This window comes from Oncorhynchus gorbuscha, linkage group LG17 (assembly GCF_021184085.1).
Source record: "Oncorhynchus gorbuscha isolate QuinsamMale2020 ecotype Even-year linkage group LG17, OgorEven_v1.0, whole genome shotgun sequence".
Classification (NCBI taxonomy): domain Eukaryota; kingdom Metazoa; phylum Chordata; class Actinopteri; order Salmoniformes; family Salmonidae; genus Oncorhynchus; species Oncorhynchus gorbuscha.
Window position 1 is genome coordinate 29,117,612 of NC_060189.1, and position 16,315 is coordinate 29,133,926.

Genomic DNA, 16,315 nt, shown 5'->3' on the forward strand with positions numbered 1-16,315 from the left:
AGTAAGAATTTGTTCTTAACTGACTTGCCTAGTAAAATAAAGGTACAATAAAAAGGCAAAGGGTGGCAACTTTGAAGAATCTCAAATATGAAATATATTTTGATTTAACACTGGCTACTACATGATTCCATATGTGTTATTTCATAGTTTTGAAATATAAAATAGTAAAAATAAAGAAATCCTGAAATGAGAAAGTGTCAAGTTTTTACTGGTACAGTATGATGAAAGGACACAGGCTACAAATTGGTAGAGTGGTTCAGAAAAGGATGAGTAAAGCATCGAGTAGAGAGAGTAACTTGAACGTGTGTGTAAAATAACACAACGTGATTTCGAATCATTAGTTTTGAGAAAGTAGTTTCTAGAGGGGCAGGCGGGCGGGAGAACTCTGTAATCGTAGCCTTGGTTTAAAATATTTAGTGATTGTGAGTTGTGCGCTCGTCGCTTTCATTGTGAAACTGCACATACGAATTCGTAACACTGTATTGTACGCATTGGAATTCGTAACACATCATGCGAAATGAATAATGGACATCCACAAATGCATATGTAACATATCATAATAAATGGAGGGACACAAATGAATTGTCAACACGATCAGAAACACTCTGCTCACGACCGTTTATCTTTTAAATTGTGTCGCTGGCGTGTTAAAAAAAAAGAATATAAATTGCGCAGTAGGCTATAAGGCTTTTAACAAGCGCGAGTCCATCTTTATCCTGTTGGCACAACACTTAACTTTTTACGCGCTCGAGAAATCTATAGGGAATCAAATGTTCATCCACTTTTTAGATAAGAAAATATTGACCTAATTTTTTGTTATCATGTCAACCATCCATCAAAATCAAATAATGACATGTGTCCGTCCGCCTTTTGTCTTTATAGACATTCACACACGTATTCCATGATATTGGGTAATCTGGGCAACATTAACTGTTGATTGCCAGCGATAATCATTCATCACGTAATGTAATCATATGCTATATATAACCAATACTCAACTTCCAAGGAAATAGTGTATTTGATGCAAATATAAGTATACTTTTCCAGTGTATACATTTACATTAAATTCTTAATAGATACAAAGTGCTCACCTATTGATAGATGAGTAAAACAAATCAAAAAGCAGACATTGAATATCCCTTTGAGCATGATGCAGTTATTAATTCACTTTGGATGATATCAATACACCCAGTCACTACAAAGATATCGGCACCCTTCCTAAATCAGTAGCTAAGGGATTTCACCCTGGTCAACCGATTATGATTTTTCAACGCCGATACCGATTAATCGGCCGATTTTAATAAAAACATTTAAAAAAAATAATAATGATAAAAAAATATGTATTTTTAATAATGACAATTACAACCCATACGTAGAATGTATGCACACATGACTGTAAGTCGCTTTGGATAAAAGCGTCTGCTAAATGGCATATATTATTATTATATATTATATTACAACAATACTGAATGAACCCTTATTTTAACTTAATAAAATACATCAAATAAATAATGAAACATGTTCAATTTGGTTTAAATAATGCAAAAACAAAGTGTTGGAGAAGAAAGTAAAAGTGCAATATGTGCCATGTAAAAAAGCTAACGTTTCAGTTCCTTGCTCAGAACATGAGAACATATGAAAGCTGGTGGTTCCTTTTAACATGAGTCTTCAATATTCCCAGGTAAGAAGTTTTAGGTTGTAGTTATTATAGGAATTATAGGACTATTTCTCTCATTACCATTTGTATTTCATATACCTTTGACTATTGGATGTTCTTATAGGCACTTTAGCATTGCCAGTGTAACAGTATAGCTTCCGTCCCTCTCCTCGCTCCTCCCTGGGCTCGAACCAGGAACACAACAACAGCCACCCTCGAAGCAGCGTTACCCATGCAGAGCAAGGGGAACAACCACTCCAAGTCTCAGAGCGAGTGACGTTTGAAACGCTATTAGCGCGCACCCCACTAACTAGCTAGCCATATCACATCGGTTACACCAGCCTAATCTCAGGAGTTGATAGGCTTGAAGTCATAAGCAGCACAATGCTTGACGCACAACGAAGAGCTGCTGGCAAAACGCACGAAAGTGCTGTTTGAATGAATGCTTATGAGCCTGCTGCTGCCTACCACTTTCAGTGAAATACGGAACCGTAAGGGGTGGCATCCATTAGCCTAAATATTCCTGTTACATTGCACAACCTTCAATGTTATGTAATAATTACGTAAAATTCTGGCAAATTAGGCGGCCCAAACTGTTGCATATACACTGACTCTGCGTGCAATGAACGCAAGAGAAGTGACACAATTTCACCTGGTTAATATTGCCTGCTAACCTGGATTTCTTTTAGCTAAATATGGAGGTTTCAAAATATATACTTCTGTGTATTGATTTTAAGAAAGGCATTGATGTTCATGGTTAGGTACACATTGGAGCAAAGATACGCACCGCATCGATTATATGCACCGCAAGACACGTTAGATAAACTAGTAATATCATCAACCATGTGTAGTTAACTAGTGATTATGATTGATTGTTTTTTATAAGATAAGTTTAATGCTAGCTAGCAACTTACCTTTGCCTGTTACGCAAATGCAGTAGGCCGTCTCCTCATGGAGTGTAATGAGAGGCAGGTGGTTAGAGCGTTGGACTAGTTAACTGTAAGGTTGCAAGTTTGAATCCCCCGAGCTGACAAGGTGAAAATCTAGCGTTCTGCCCCATGATCGAGGCAGTTAACCCACCGTTCCTAGCCCGTCATTGAAAATAAGAATGTGTTCTAAACTGACTTGCCTAGTTAAATAAAGATAAAATAAGTGTTTTAAAAAATGGCCAAATCGGTGTCCAAAAATACCGATTTCCGATTGTTATGAAAACTTGAAATCGGCCCTAATTAATCGGCCATTCCGATTAATCGTTCGACCTCTATAGGGGATAACTGAGGATGGAACAACATTGTAGTTTCTCCACAATATATAAAAGAAAGATATAATAATACAAATATTAAACCATGCATACTGTTTCCAATATGGCAAAAATATGAACTTTTTGTCCAGAATACAAAGCATTATGTTTGGGGCATATCTAACACAACACATCACCGAGAACATATTTAAGCATGGTGGTGGCTGCATCATGTTATGGGTATGCTTATCATTGGCAAGGACTATGGCTCCATTCTGTTTCTTTTTATCCTAAAAAACAGCAAGTACAAAATCCTAGAGAAAAAAAAACATGGCAGAATTGCAAAGAAAAATCCATATTTCAGACTGTCCAATAAAAATAAAAGATAGGCAAAAGAACAGACACTGGACAGAGGAACTCATCCTAGAAGGCCAGCATCCCGAGGTCGCCTCTTCACTGTTGACGTTGTGACTGGTGTTTTGTGGGTACTATTTAATGAAGCTGCCAGTTGAGAACTTATGAGTCATCTGTTTCTCAAACTATACACTCTAAAGTACTTGACCTCTTGCTCAGTTGTGCACCGGGGCCTCCCACTCTTTCTATTCTTGTTAGAGCCCGTTTGTGCTGTTCTGTGAAGGGAGTAGTACACAGCGTTGAACGGTAGCATATGCTCCTGAGTGGCCTAGTTACAGTTTTGACTTAAATTGTCCTGAAAATCTTCAGCAAGACTTGAAAATGGCTGTCAAGCAATGATCATAAACCAACTTGACAGTGCTTGAATTCTTTAAGTAATATTGGGTAAATATTGTACAATCCAGGTGTGCAAATCTCATAGACTTAATTAACCAGAAAGACTCACAGCTGTAATTGCTGCCAAAGGTGATTTTAACATGTATTGACTCGGCGTTTTTAATCATTATCTAAGCAAGAGATTGTATATTAGTGTTTTATTTTGCATACATTTTGTTCGATTTTTTTCCCCCCCACTTTCACGATCATTGACAAGAAACTACAATGAAATCCATTTGAATCACACTAACCCCCAAAAATGTGGAAAATGTAATGGGGTGTGAATACTTTCTGAAGGCACTGTATGTGACATCGTGCACACTGTTCAGATACCCTTTTTGGCTCTTGAGTGCTACTTTTAAAGCTACTGGCTTAAAGTATACACAACCTCTCCATCATTATTTTTTAAAGTTACACTACTCATAATGCAAGATGTTGCATCCAGTTTCATGACCTCGTGCCTTCTATGTCATGTGTCGTGACTCATGATGACTAACTATTGTATTGTACTCACTGACCTTTGCATTTGCATACACAATCATGTGTGTAGACACATACACTAAACCTAACCCTAGCTCCTAACCCCAACACTAATTCTAACCTTAACTCTAAACCCCATAGAAATAGCATTGTGGGGACTAACAAAATGTCCCCAGTTGGTCAAATTCGTGTTTGTTTACTATTCTTGTGGGGACACGTCCACACATACGCACACTCAGAAATCTCTGCTGGGTCACCTCATTTGCTCCTTTCACTCTTTCTGTACCACAACCCCCCCCCCTTTTCCTCTCTCTCCTTCTGTCTCACCCCCGCTTCCCTGTCAAAGGGTGGGCTCATTAGCACCTGGGCCGGAGCACTGATGGGGGGGATTGATTGATACCTCTAGGGGAATGTTCTCCCCCCCCTTCTGACAGCCAGCATTTGTAAAATGTCTCCCACTCCAGTGCCCAATACTGATGGCTCACCAGGGAACTAAACACAGAGAGCGGGCCAGAGCTGTACAGAATCGGAGAGATGGAGAGAGAAAGACAGAAGCAGAGAGAGTGACAAAGACCGACCGAGAGAGAGAGAGAGGCCAGATACACAGCTGTATTGCAGGGTAATGGGGACCCTATAGAGGGAGGAAAATGGAACAGAACACTCAGGACAATGGGCGTGTTAGGGGCGGGAATGCCTCAGCGAGATGGCATCAGTTGCTATGCAACCGGGTGCCGAAGCTATTTATACACAAGTCCTCTTTTTCCTCTCCTGGCGAAGACGCTGCTTATCATGAGTTGTAGATCTAAGGCAGAGAAGGGGCGAGGATTCTGTAGGGGTCCTAGGGTGGGGTGGGAGGAGTGGTGAATATCGTCAGAATAGCTCCTAGTGCCAACGTTATTATTTAGCTGCATTGGTACAGGATGTTCTCAATATCCTGCTTTTTTCTTTTGCTGCAGTAACAATGTGTTTGGTATTTGTCTCATATATTTGTACCAAGGTTACCATTTGATGTAGGGAGTATGAACATATAAAATATTAAACTGTTTAAAAATGTTGAATCCAATAATCAAATAGGCCTATTTTGAATGTAAGGTCTTTTATTACATCTTGTTAAATTAGATCAATTGTTCAACATTTAGGCTGTCATTTTCATCCCTAACTTGAATTGTCTGTTAAAACGTTTACAGCAACACAATTGAATCCTGTGTGTGTTAACAATAACATCAATGCAGTGTCAGGGATTGAAATGAAAGACATTGCCAAATTTTCTCCTCTCCACAGAAGGGAGACAATAGATATGATTGAGCAGAGAAATAAATGACATTATTGCATTTTAATAACAACTCTCTTTGAGCAACTGTAGAACATGCAATTACCTGCCGTTAGACAAAGCACGTATGTGTCAGGCTATACGGCGTAGTATGGGTAGGAACAACTAGAATTGACAGACTGGAATTGAAATGTCTTATCAGGACTGTTTCACACTGGCTGAAAGATGGTCCTAAGTGGCCATCAGTGCACCCATCCCTGGCTCCCTCCACAGACAGATCCCCCTGTCTGTCTCGCCCTGGCAGGCTCAGCCCATATGGAGAGGGACGTAATTATCCACCCGCAATGAATGAATCAACATTTGATTATAGGCTTCCTCAGGCCAAGTTCAAAAGCTCCGTTGAAAAACCAGTTGAGCATCTTTTTCTATGGTAATCAAGAATAGCACTGAGTTGAGGCTTATTTTTTTCCTCAATAATGGTAATCTTTTTTTCTCTCCAGGTTATATAAAATCTATTTAAAAATCATCTCTGAAAAATTGAGGATTTTACATTTTGTGGTTGTCTTCAAAGTTGTTGGTTGTATCAGCGGGTCGAAAAAACGAACATTATCATGACAGAGCGAAATTAAATGAAAGACTTTGAGTTAAGTTTGTTTTTGTGAGAAATCTTCGAAAACTAACAGGAATTTCAAATTAATATACTAAAATACTACGTCATGTCTCAAAATCGATATCCTTCCGATTCGAGAAGAAATATGAGGAGTTCAATGCGAAAGTGAGCCTGTCAGGTAGCCAGTAACCTTTTAATACTAGCACATAATCCTGACACGATGTAATTTACCTGATATTTCCTTTTTACCACTTATTTCCCCGTCTGACCTCTATTGATTTAGTCACCCTAATTCTGGCCATGCATGGATTATGATCGAGACATGAGGTCTGGACCATTGGTTTTCTTAGAGGATTGTCTACACAATTAGTCATTGGTGTGTTTTTGATTAGACACCCTATAATTTGCACTTTTGATCTTTACCATTGTTGATACATGCTTTCGTAGAAGTGAATGTGAAATATAATGAGCTACAAAAGTATTGGGAAGGACCACATTTTGTTGTTTTGGATTTGAAATAATACAATGACTGAGGTTAAAGTACAGACTGTCAGCCACTCCTCAGCTTTAGAAATGTAGAAATTACAGCATTTTTTTTCTCCATAATCCCCCCGCCCATTTTAGGGGACCGAAAGTATTGGAACAAATTCACTTATGTGTATTAAAGTAGTATTTGATCCCATATTCATTGCACGCAATGACTACATAAATATTGGTTGGATGTTTGTTTTGGTTGTATTTCTGATTTATTTTGTGCCCAATAGAAATGAATGGTAAATAATGTATTGTCATTTTGGAGTCACTTTTATTGTAAATAAGAATATATGTTTCTAAACACTTCTACATGGATGTGGAAGCTACTCTGATTTTAAATCATTCTGAGTGAGAAAGTTATTAGCACAAATAGATATGCTAACCTCCCCTCTTATTGTAATGGTGAGAGGTTAGGATGTTTTGGGGGTATGATATTTGTGTGGCTGTAACTTTGTTACAGGGGGACAATGTACAAAGAGTACTGTCATTTCTTAATGGTTCACCCGATATGGATGAAAATACCCTCAAATTAAAGCAGATACCCACAGACATCTAGTCATTGCTCTAACGATAGTTAGTATTGACTCATGAAACTACCTTTAACTTGCTTCATACTGGAGACATAAAAATGGTATCCCTTAGTTCATCTGACTAGGGAAGTAGATAAGGGCCTCAATGCCAAAATCCCAAAGTAACCTTTTAACCTCGTATCATATTTACATCCAAATTGCTGGAGTACAGAGTCAAAACAACAAAATGTGTCACTGTCCACAATACCTCTGGAGCTCACTGTATGTGTTAAATTGGATGTTTTATTGATGTCATAAAATGTGTTTTTCTCCTCTGCAGCCAGCGGAACCTGGCTGAAATCACAGAGCTTATCCACACGGCTTTCCTGGTGCACCGTGGGATTGTCAACCTCAAGGAGTGGACCAACTCAGACGGACCCCTGAAGGACATGCAGTTTGGAAACAAGATGGCCGTTCTCAGTGGGGACTTCTTGCTCGCTAACGCCTGCACCGGACTGGCCCAGCTAAACAATACTAAGGTATGAAATAGTCAACATATAACAAATTCTGTTGGAGATGGAAAGATTTCTTGCCCTGGAGCTTTTTTGTTCACCCTTTAAATGAGTCTTCCAAAATGCAATCTGAATTCCGCATTTATACGTCTGAGGTCTCAATAGTTTTTCAGTGAGATGAAATGATACTTGACGATGTTGAGATCGTTGCAGTATGGCTAACGATATTGATGAGAACACAAACCGTCTAAGCGGAGGAGTTTAAACACCACTCAATTTTTCCTGGCTGTTGTGGATTGATTTGAATCAACAAATCTATTCTCTCACTTAGACCTCTGGCAGGCAGACAGGCAGACAGATACTCACACACATAGAAAAATAAAAATATGTTTGGGTGGGAATAATGCACCCACATATACACACTCTGTAGAAGAGGTTGCGTTCTCTTACTGCCTTCTACTTATTCTTACCAAGCACTTCTGCAGATTATGTGTGTCTGTGCCCCTGTCTGGGTGCAGGCATGGGTGTCAGATTGCTTCCAGTGTGTACACTGGCAACCCATTGCTGACAATCTGTGACCAAGCTCAACTGTCAGAATATGGCTGCACAAAATAATCTAAATAACCTATTTTCTCTCTGCTTTGCAATCTTAAAAAATGATCCTCCCTGCATCAGCTCAGATGGTTCATGCTCAGATAGAAAAATGGGCATTTAAAATACCACCTCAGGCCATGGTGATCATGATCAAAGGGATAGTGGAAGTACTTCCTCAAATTGGGCATATTACAGCAAAAACATCTGGCAGCTTTCAGAGGTTGTAAGTGACAGTAAACATAGGCATTATTAAACCTTCACCTTATTACACTTTGCAGTGTTCTTAATAGCTTATTTCTCACCATTTCATCACATTCTAGAGCTCCCCCTGCTGGACAGACATGCATGTCAAAAATATGTTTGGGTGGGAATAATGCAAGTACCCACTCTTCCCCTAAAATGAAATGAAATCAAATGTTATTGGTCGCATACACATATTTAGCAGATGTTAACACAGGTGCATCAAAATGCTTATGTTTATAGCTCAAGGTGCAGTATACCTAACAATATACCTAAATTAAAGAATGTGAAATGTCAGAATAATAGTAGAGACTCCTTTTTTTCTTAGATCACATTCCCAGTGTGTCAGAAGTTTACATACTAATTGGGTGTATTTGGTAGCATTGCCATTACATTGTTTAAATGTCTCAGGTAGTCTTCCACAAGCTTCCCACAATAAGTTGGGTGAATTTTGCCCTATTCCTCCTGACCGTTCTGGTGTAACTGAGTCAGGTTTTTAGGCCTTCTTGCTCTCACACGCTTTTCAGTTCTGCCCACATATTTTCTTTAGGATTTAGGTCAGAATTTTGTGATGGCCACTCCAATACCTTGACTTTGTTGTCCTTAAGCAATTTTGCGAAAATTTTGGAAGTATGCTTGGTGTCATTGTCCATTTGCGAGCAAGCTTTAACTTTTTGATGGATGTCTTGATGTTGCTTCAATATATCCACATAATTTCCCAACCTCATGATCTATTTTGTGAAGTGCACTAGTCCCTCCTGCAGCAAAGCACCCCCACAACATGATGCTGTCACCCCCGTGCTTCACGGTTGGGATGGTGTTCTTCGGCTTGCAAGCCTCCCCCTTTTTCCTCCAAACATAACGATGCTCATTATGGCCAAACGGTTACATATTTTTTTCATCAGACCAGAGGATATTTCTCCAAAAAGTAGGATCTTTGTCCCCATGTGCAGAAGCAAACCGTAGTCTGGCTTTTTTATTAACAGTTTTGGAGCAGTGACTTCTTCCTTGCTGAGCGGCCTTTCAGGTTATGTCGATATAGGACTCGTTTAACTGTGGATATAGATACTTTTGTAACTGTTTGCACTTTTCGCACCAAAGTACGTTAATCTTTTGGAGAAAGAACACGCCTCCTTCCTGAGCGGTATGACTGCTGCGTGGTCCCATGGTGTTTATACTTGCGTACTATTGTTTGTACAGATGAACGTGGTACCTTCAGGCATTTGGAAATTATTCCCAAGGATGAACCAGACTTGTGGATGTCTACAACAAAAAAATTCTGGGTGGTTTTATTTTTGATTTTCCCATGATGTCAGGCAAAGAGGCACTGAATTTGAAGGTAGGCCTTGAAATACATCCACAGGTACACCTCCAATTGACGTCAATTAGCCTATCAGAAGCTTCTAAAGCCATGACACAATTTTCTGGAATTTTCCAAGCTGTTTAAAGGCACAGTCAACTTAGTGTATGTAAACTTCTGACCCACTGGAATTGTGATACAGTGAATTATAAGTGAAATAATCTGTCTTTTTAAATATTGTGTCGGTACAGATCTGGGGAAGGGTACCAAAACTTTTCTGCGGCACTGAAGTTCCCCCAAGAACACAGTGACCTCCTCCATTCCTAGAGCTGGCTGCCCGGCCAAACTGAGCAGTCGTGGGAAAAGGGCCTTGGTCAGGGAGGTGACCGTAGAGCTCCGAGACAGGATTGTGTCGAGGCACAGAGCTGGAGAAGGGTACCAGATCTGTGCCTCCCCAAGAACATAGTGGCCTCCATCATTCTTAAATGGAAAAAGTTTGGAACCACCAAGACTCTTCCTAGAGCTGGCCAAAATGAGCAATCAGGGGAGAAGGGCCTTGGTCAGGGAACAATCTCTGTATCACTCCACCAAACAGGCTTCATGGTAGTGTCCAAATGGAAGCCACACATGACAGCCCGGTTGGAGTTTGCCAAAAATGCACCTGACCATAAGAAATGCATCTCTGGACTTTTGAAACCAAGATTGAACCCCTTGGCCTGAATGCCAAGTGTCCTGTCTGGAGGAAACCTGGCACCATCCCTACGGTGAATCATGGTGGTGGCAGCATCATGCTGTGGGGATGTTTCTCAATGGCAGGGACTGGGAGACTGGTCAGGATCGTGGCAAAGATGAATGGAGCAAAGTACGAAGAGATCCTTGATGGAAAACCTCATCCAAAGCTCTGTCTGCCCTCAGACTGTGATGAATGTTCACCTTACAACAACCCTAAGCACACACCAAGACAATGCAGGTGTGGCTTCGGGACATGTCCTGAATGTCCTTGAGTGGCCCAGCCAGTGCCCGGACTTGAACCCGACCGGAGAGACCTGAAAATAGCTGTGCAGCAATGCTCCCCATCCATCCTGACAGAGCTTGAGAGGATCTGCAGAGAAGAATGGGAGAAACTCCCTGCAAATACAGGTGTGTCAAGCTTGTAGCATCATACCCAAGAAGACTCTAGGCTGTAATTGCTGACAAAGGTGCTTCAACAAAGTACCGAGTAAAGGGTCTGAATACTTACGTGATTTGTTGACTTTTTTAAATTTATTTTTTCTAAAAACCTGTTTTTGCTTTGTCAAAATGGGTTAGTGTGTAGGTTGATGAGGGGAAAATGAATTAATTTTAGATTAAGGCTTTAACGTAACAAAATGTAGAAAAAAACAAAGGGTATGAATAATTTCCGATGGCACTGTATGTTGTGGGTAAAACAGTATGGAAACATTAAAGTGACCAGTGTTCAATGACTATGTACATAGTGCAGCAGGGTAGAGTACTGGGTGGTAGCTGGCTAGTAACAGTTACTAAGTTCAGGGCAGGGTACTGGGCAGAGGCTGGCTTGTGGTGACTATTTTACAGCCTAATAGCCTGGAGATAGAAGCTGTTTCTCTCTGTCCCAGCTTTGATGCACCTGTACCGTCTCCGCAGTCTAGATGCTAGCAGGGTGAACAGGCCGGGTGGCTGAGGTCCTTGATGATCTTCTTGGCCTTCCTGTGATACCGGGTGCTGTAGATGTCCTGAAGGGCAGGCAGTGTGCCCCCTGATGCATTGGGCTGACTGCATTGGGCTGACCAACCATTGGAGAGCCCACTGTTGTGGACAGTGCAGTTGCCATAACAGGTGTTGATACAGGCCGACAGGATTCCCTCAATGGTGCATCTGTAGAAATGTGTTTGTCTTAGACTAAGCCAATTTTCTACAGCCTCCAAAAGGTTGAAGGTTGTGCCTTCATCACCACACTGTCTGTGTGGATGGACCATTTCAGGTTGTCAGTGATGTGCACACTGAGGAACTTGAAGCTTTTCACCCTCTTCACTGCGGCCCTGTGGATGAGGGGGGGGTGCTTCGTCTCCTGAAGTCCACGATCAGCTTCTTCATTTTGTTGAGGGAGAGGTTATTTTTCTTAAACCACTTCCCCAGGGCCCTCACCTCCTTCCTGTAGGCTGTGTCATCGTGGTTGGTGATTAGGCCTACCACGTTTGTCTTCAGCAAACGTCATGATTGAGTTGGAGACGTGAGTGGCCATGCACTCTTGGGTTAACAGGGAGTACTGGAAGTAAGTTTCACAAGCATGGGAAAGCATAGCCTAGGTGAAATGTTGAAATCAAATTTTATTGGTCACATACACATTTTGCAGATGTTATTGCGGGTGTAGCGAAATGCCTGTGTTCCTAGCACACAAATCTAAAAGTAAAAAAACGGAATTAAGAAATATTATTGATTTATTTTACCTTTATTTAACTAGGCAAGTCAGTTAAGAACAAATTCTTATTTTCAATGACGGCCTAGTGGGTTAACTGCCTGTTCAGGGGCAGAACAAGAGATTTGTACCTTGTCAGCTCGGGGGTTTGAACTTGCAACCTTCCGGTTACTAGTCCAACGCTCTAACCACTAGGCTACCCTGCCGCCCCATTAGATTGAGCAATGTTAGAGTGGCATTGACTAGAATACAGTATATACATATGAGATAAGTAAAGCAGTATGTAAACATTATTAAAGTGGCCAGTGAGTCTGTATGTAAGGCAGCAGCCTCTAAGGTGCAAGGTTGCGTAACCTGGTGGAAGCAGGCTAGTGATGGCTACTTAAGTCTGATGGCCTTGAGATAGAAGCTGTTTTTCAGTCTCTCGGTCCCAGCTTTGATGCACCTTTACTAACCTCGCCTTCTGGATGATAGCGGGGTGAACAGGCCGTGGCTTGTGTGGTTGATCTCCTTGGCCTTTCTCTGACATGGGGTGCTGTAGATGTCATGGAGGGAAGGTAGTTTGTCCCCGGTGATGCATTGGGCAGACCACACCACCCTCTGGAGAGCCCTGCATTTGAAGTTGCCATACCAGGCAGTGATGCAGCCCGACAGGATGCTCTCAATTGTGCATCTGTAAACGTTTTAAGGGTCAAGCCAAATTTCTTCAGCCTCCTGAGGTTGCACCTTCTTCACCATACTGTCTGTGTGGGTGGACGATTTCAGATCGTCAGTGATGTGTACGCCAAGGAACATGAAGCTTTCCACCTTCTCCACTGCGGTCTGGTCGATGTGGATAGGGGCATTCTCCCTCTGCTGTTTCCTGAATTCCACCATCAGCTCGTTTTGTTGAGAGGTTATTTTCTTGGCACCACTCTCCCAGGGCCCTCACCAACTCCCTGTAGGCTGTCTCATCATTGTTTGTAATCAGGCCTACTACAGTTGTGTCGTCTGCAAACTTGATGATTGAGTTGGAGGCGTGGGTGAACACTGAGTACAGGTGGGGGCTGAGCACGCACCCTTTTAGGGCCCCTGTGTTGAGGATCAGTTACCTTTGCTAGGATAGAGGAGAGATTGAATATGTCCGTAAACACTCCAGTCAGCTGGTCTGTGCATGCTCTGAGGCTAGGGATTCCGTCTGGACCGGCAGCCTTGAGAGGGTTAACACTCTTAAATGTCTTACTCACGTCGGCCATGGGGAAGGAAAGCCCACAGCAATACACTTGGTAACGGGCCATGTCAGTGGCACTGTGTTATCCTCAAAGCGAGCAAAGATGGTGTTTAGCTGTCCGGTGTCCGCGACGTGGCTGGTTTTCCCTTTGTAGTCCGTGATTGTCTGTAGACCCTGTCACATGCGTCTTGTGTTTGAGCCGTTTGATTGCGACTCCACTGTGTGTCTGTACTGACATTTGGCTCTTTTTTTTTTATTGCCTTACGGAGGGAATAACTACACTGTTTGTTTGTATTCGGCCATATTCCCAGTCACCTTGCCATTGTTAAATGCGTTGGTTCAGTTTCGCATGAATGCTGCCATCTATCCAGGGTTTCTGGTTTGGGTAGGTTTTAAGTCAGTGGGTACAACATCTCCTACACATTTCCTGAAACTCAGTCACCATATCCGTGTATTCGTCAATGTTAATCTCAGAGGCTACCGGGAACATATCAAAACAATTAGTACCCACGCTTGTGTCTAAACTATGTTCATGGCACTGCCTATTAAACCAAAAGACAATGACAAATGGAGAATAAAATGTTTTGAACTCACCAATTGCTTGAGTTGTAATGGTGTTAAATTGTATTTTTTTGTTTTGTGTGTCACCAAGACAGACTGTAGTAACAGTCGTAGCATTAGCACTGTGGTTTTGCAAAATATATTTTTTTAGGAGAGCAATTCATCTGGATTATGTGTCCTGGCTTTGAGAGGAATCCTAGGCCAGTACTTGTATAAATGGTAAAGTGATCTCAGAGCCCAGCTCCAGTTTCATTCCCTCACAGACCTGTCGGCAAAACACGATCCGCCTAGATTTGGGAATAGAGTAAGGGGGAGGCGGGGACTTATCTGATACTTTCCCCAAAAATGTTCCTCATAGCCAGCTAGCACATCTGGTAGCACTTTAGAGGCATTGTCCTTTGGGCCTTTTGTGAGGCTTGTTACCCAGAGGTCACTACTAAGACTAAAAACAGACAGTGCAACCACTTTTAAATTATGAAAACACTACTTGAATGTATTGAGGGAGTACAACGTATGAATAATTTTTTTCTTATCATCTACGTGGACATGTAAATGTTTGCCCATACACTGTCCTTTCTGGAATTGGTTGTGAAAGAAGATAAAGCTAACCTTTTGTAAAAATCATGGATTGAGATTTAAATAAGGTGTCTGATTTGAATTTACTTTGGAGGATTAGTATCACGTGTGAGCAAGGGTGCTATTTAAAATGTAGTCATGGATGCCCCCTGCAAGAGGGATATTGCAACTGCAGACGGACGACACAAAAGTTTAGTGGAGCTTAATGAGACAAAGCTGTTCAGCCTCCCGAAAATCTTTAACTTGGCATCCCAAAGATCACACTTTTACATGGGGCAAGTTGAATCCTAAATAAGAAAAAACAAATGAAGTAAGAAGAACCTTTTTTAATTTTGGAACATTTATTCCACTACATGCCCGCACACCTGGACCAAGTAGAATTCCTTGAAGGCGAGAGAGGGTGCTAGTGAAGAACATACGATACCACCCAGCAACACTGTTGAACAGAGTGAAGTTATATCTAAAACAAGAAGAAGGTATTAATACAGAGTTGGGTTCTTAATGACAAGATCCACAGCAACAGATGTCAGACCAATGCTCAAGAGCCTCCTCAACCACCACAGCCCCCATGACATTTCCTGATTTCTGCCTTGCCATCTGCCTTCCAGCTCCTCAGACTTGACAGCTGATAAAGCCTCATAATAATTCAGTTTTAAACTGGAGGTCGCTATAAGTAAAATAAAATAATTGAAAAAGCTCAGTCTGTGGGTACTTAAAGAAAACAGCAGGCAGTCCTCAGCCAGTCCACACTGGTCTGGTAATGTGAAGAGTTAGATCTGGTCAATTCAAAGCCCAGACACCCACACACTCAACCCTTATGTTTACAGCCACCCCTTAGTCTAGATGATGTTAATCCTTGGTATAGAGGATTCCCAACTAAATTCAGACGTGGGACAATTTATTTTCTTGAGATGATGGTCAGGGCACCGGAACATAATTACAAATAATTTGTAGACTGCACATTTTCTGCAAGAAGCCCAAACAGATTTAATATTTGGGTAACACTTTACCTGAAACCCAGCATCATAACACATCTGTGACATATTGCATTATTTTATGGCTGGTTATGACACCTGCGTAAGTGTCAAAGCGCACATTTATTCAAATGTGTTTTTTCCCTTGTGCGCAATTACAATTTAATATGGTCAATTTCATGAAATGCTGTGCGACATAAACGTACTGTTGACATGTAGGCTATGGTGTAATGGAATATTTTGCGTTGTGTGGTAGGTTTTGACACTTATGAAGATGTCATAACCAGCCGTAAAATAATGCAATATGTCACGACAGTGTTATGACCATATTATGACGCTGGGTGTCAAGTAAAGTGTTAGCCAATGACTAAAACATAATAATTTCAAACCTTGCTTACATTTGTATAAGAGCACATATCTCTTTATGCGTGGGAATACTTAGGGGAACAGATTTCCAGCATTAAAACACCAGCTCCAAGTGATTTTAGTCTTATGTCCAACAATAAAAATGTAGAAAATACATATACAGTACCAGTCAAACATTTGGACACGCCTACTCATTCAAGGGTTTTAAATTTTTACTATTTTCTACATTGCAGAATAATAATGAAGACATCAAAACTATGAAATAACACATGGAATCATGTGGTAATCAAAATACATTCTCTCAACCAGCTTCACCTGGAATGCCTTTCCAACAGTCTTGAAGGAGTTCCCACATATGCTGAGCACTTGTTGGCTGTTTTTCTTTCACTCTGCGGTCCAACTCATCCCAAACCATCTCAATTGTTTTGAGTCGGGTGGTTGTAGAAACCAGGTAGTCAAATGGCCCTTACACAGCCT

General features: G+C 41.2%; 1 protein-coding gene across 1 annotated transcript in view; it reads left to right on the forward strand.

The window, feature by feature from the left end:
- LOC124002255 (all trans-polyprenyl-diphosphate synthase PDSS2-like) overlaps nt 1–16,315 on the forward strand; it is a 50,463-nt gene that overhangs the window by 14,255 nt on the left and 19,893 nt on the right. Inside the window, exon 3 of the mRNA XM_046309625.1 lies at nt 7,430–7,628. Coding sequence (XP_046165581.1) covers nt 7,430–7,628 — 199 coding nt within the window. The remainder of the gene's footprint in view (nt 1–7,429; nt 7,629–16,315) is intronic.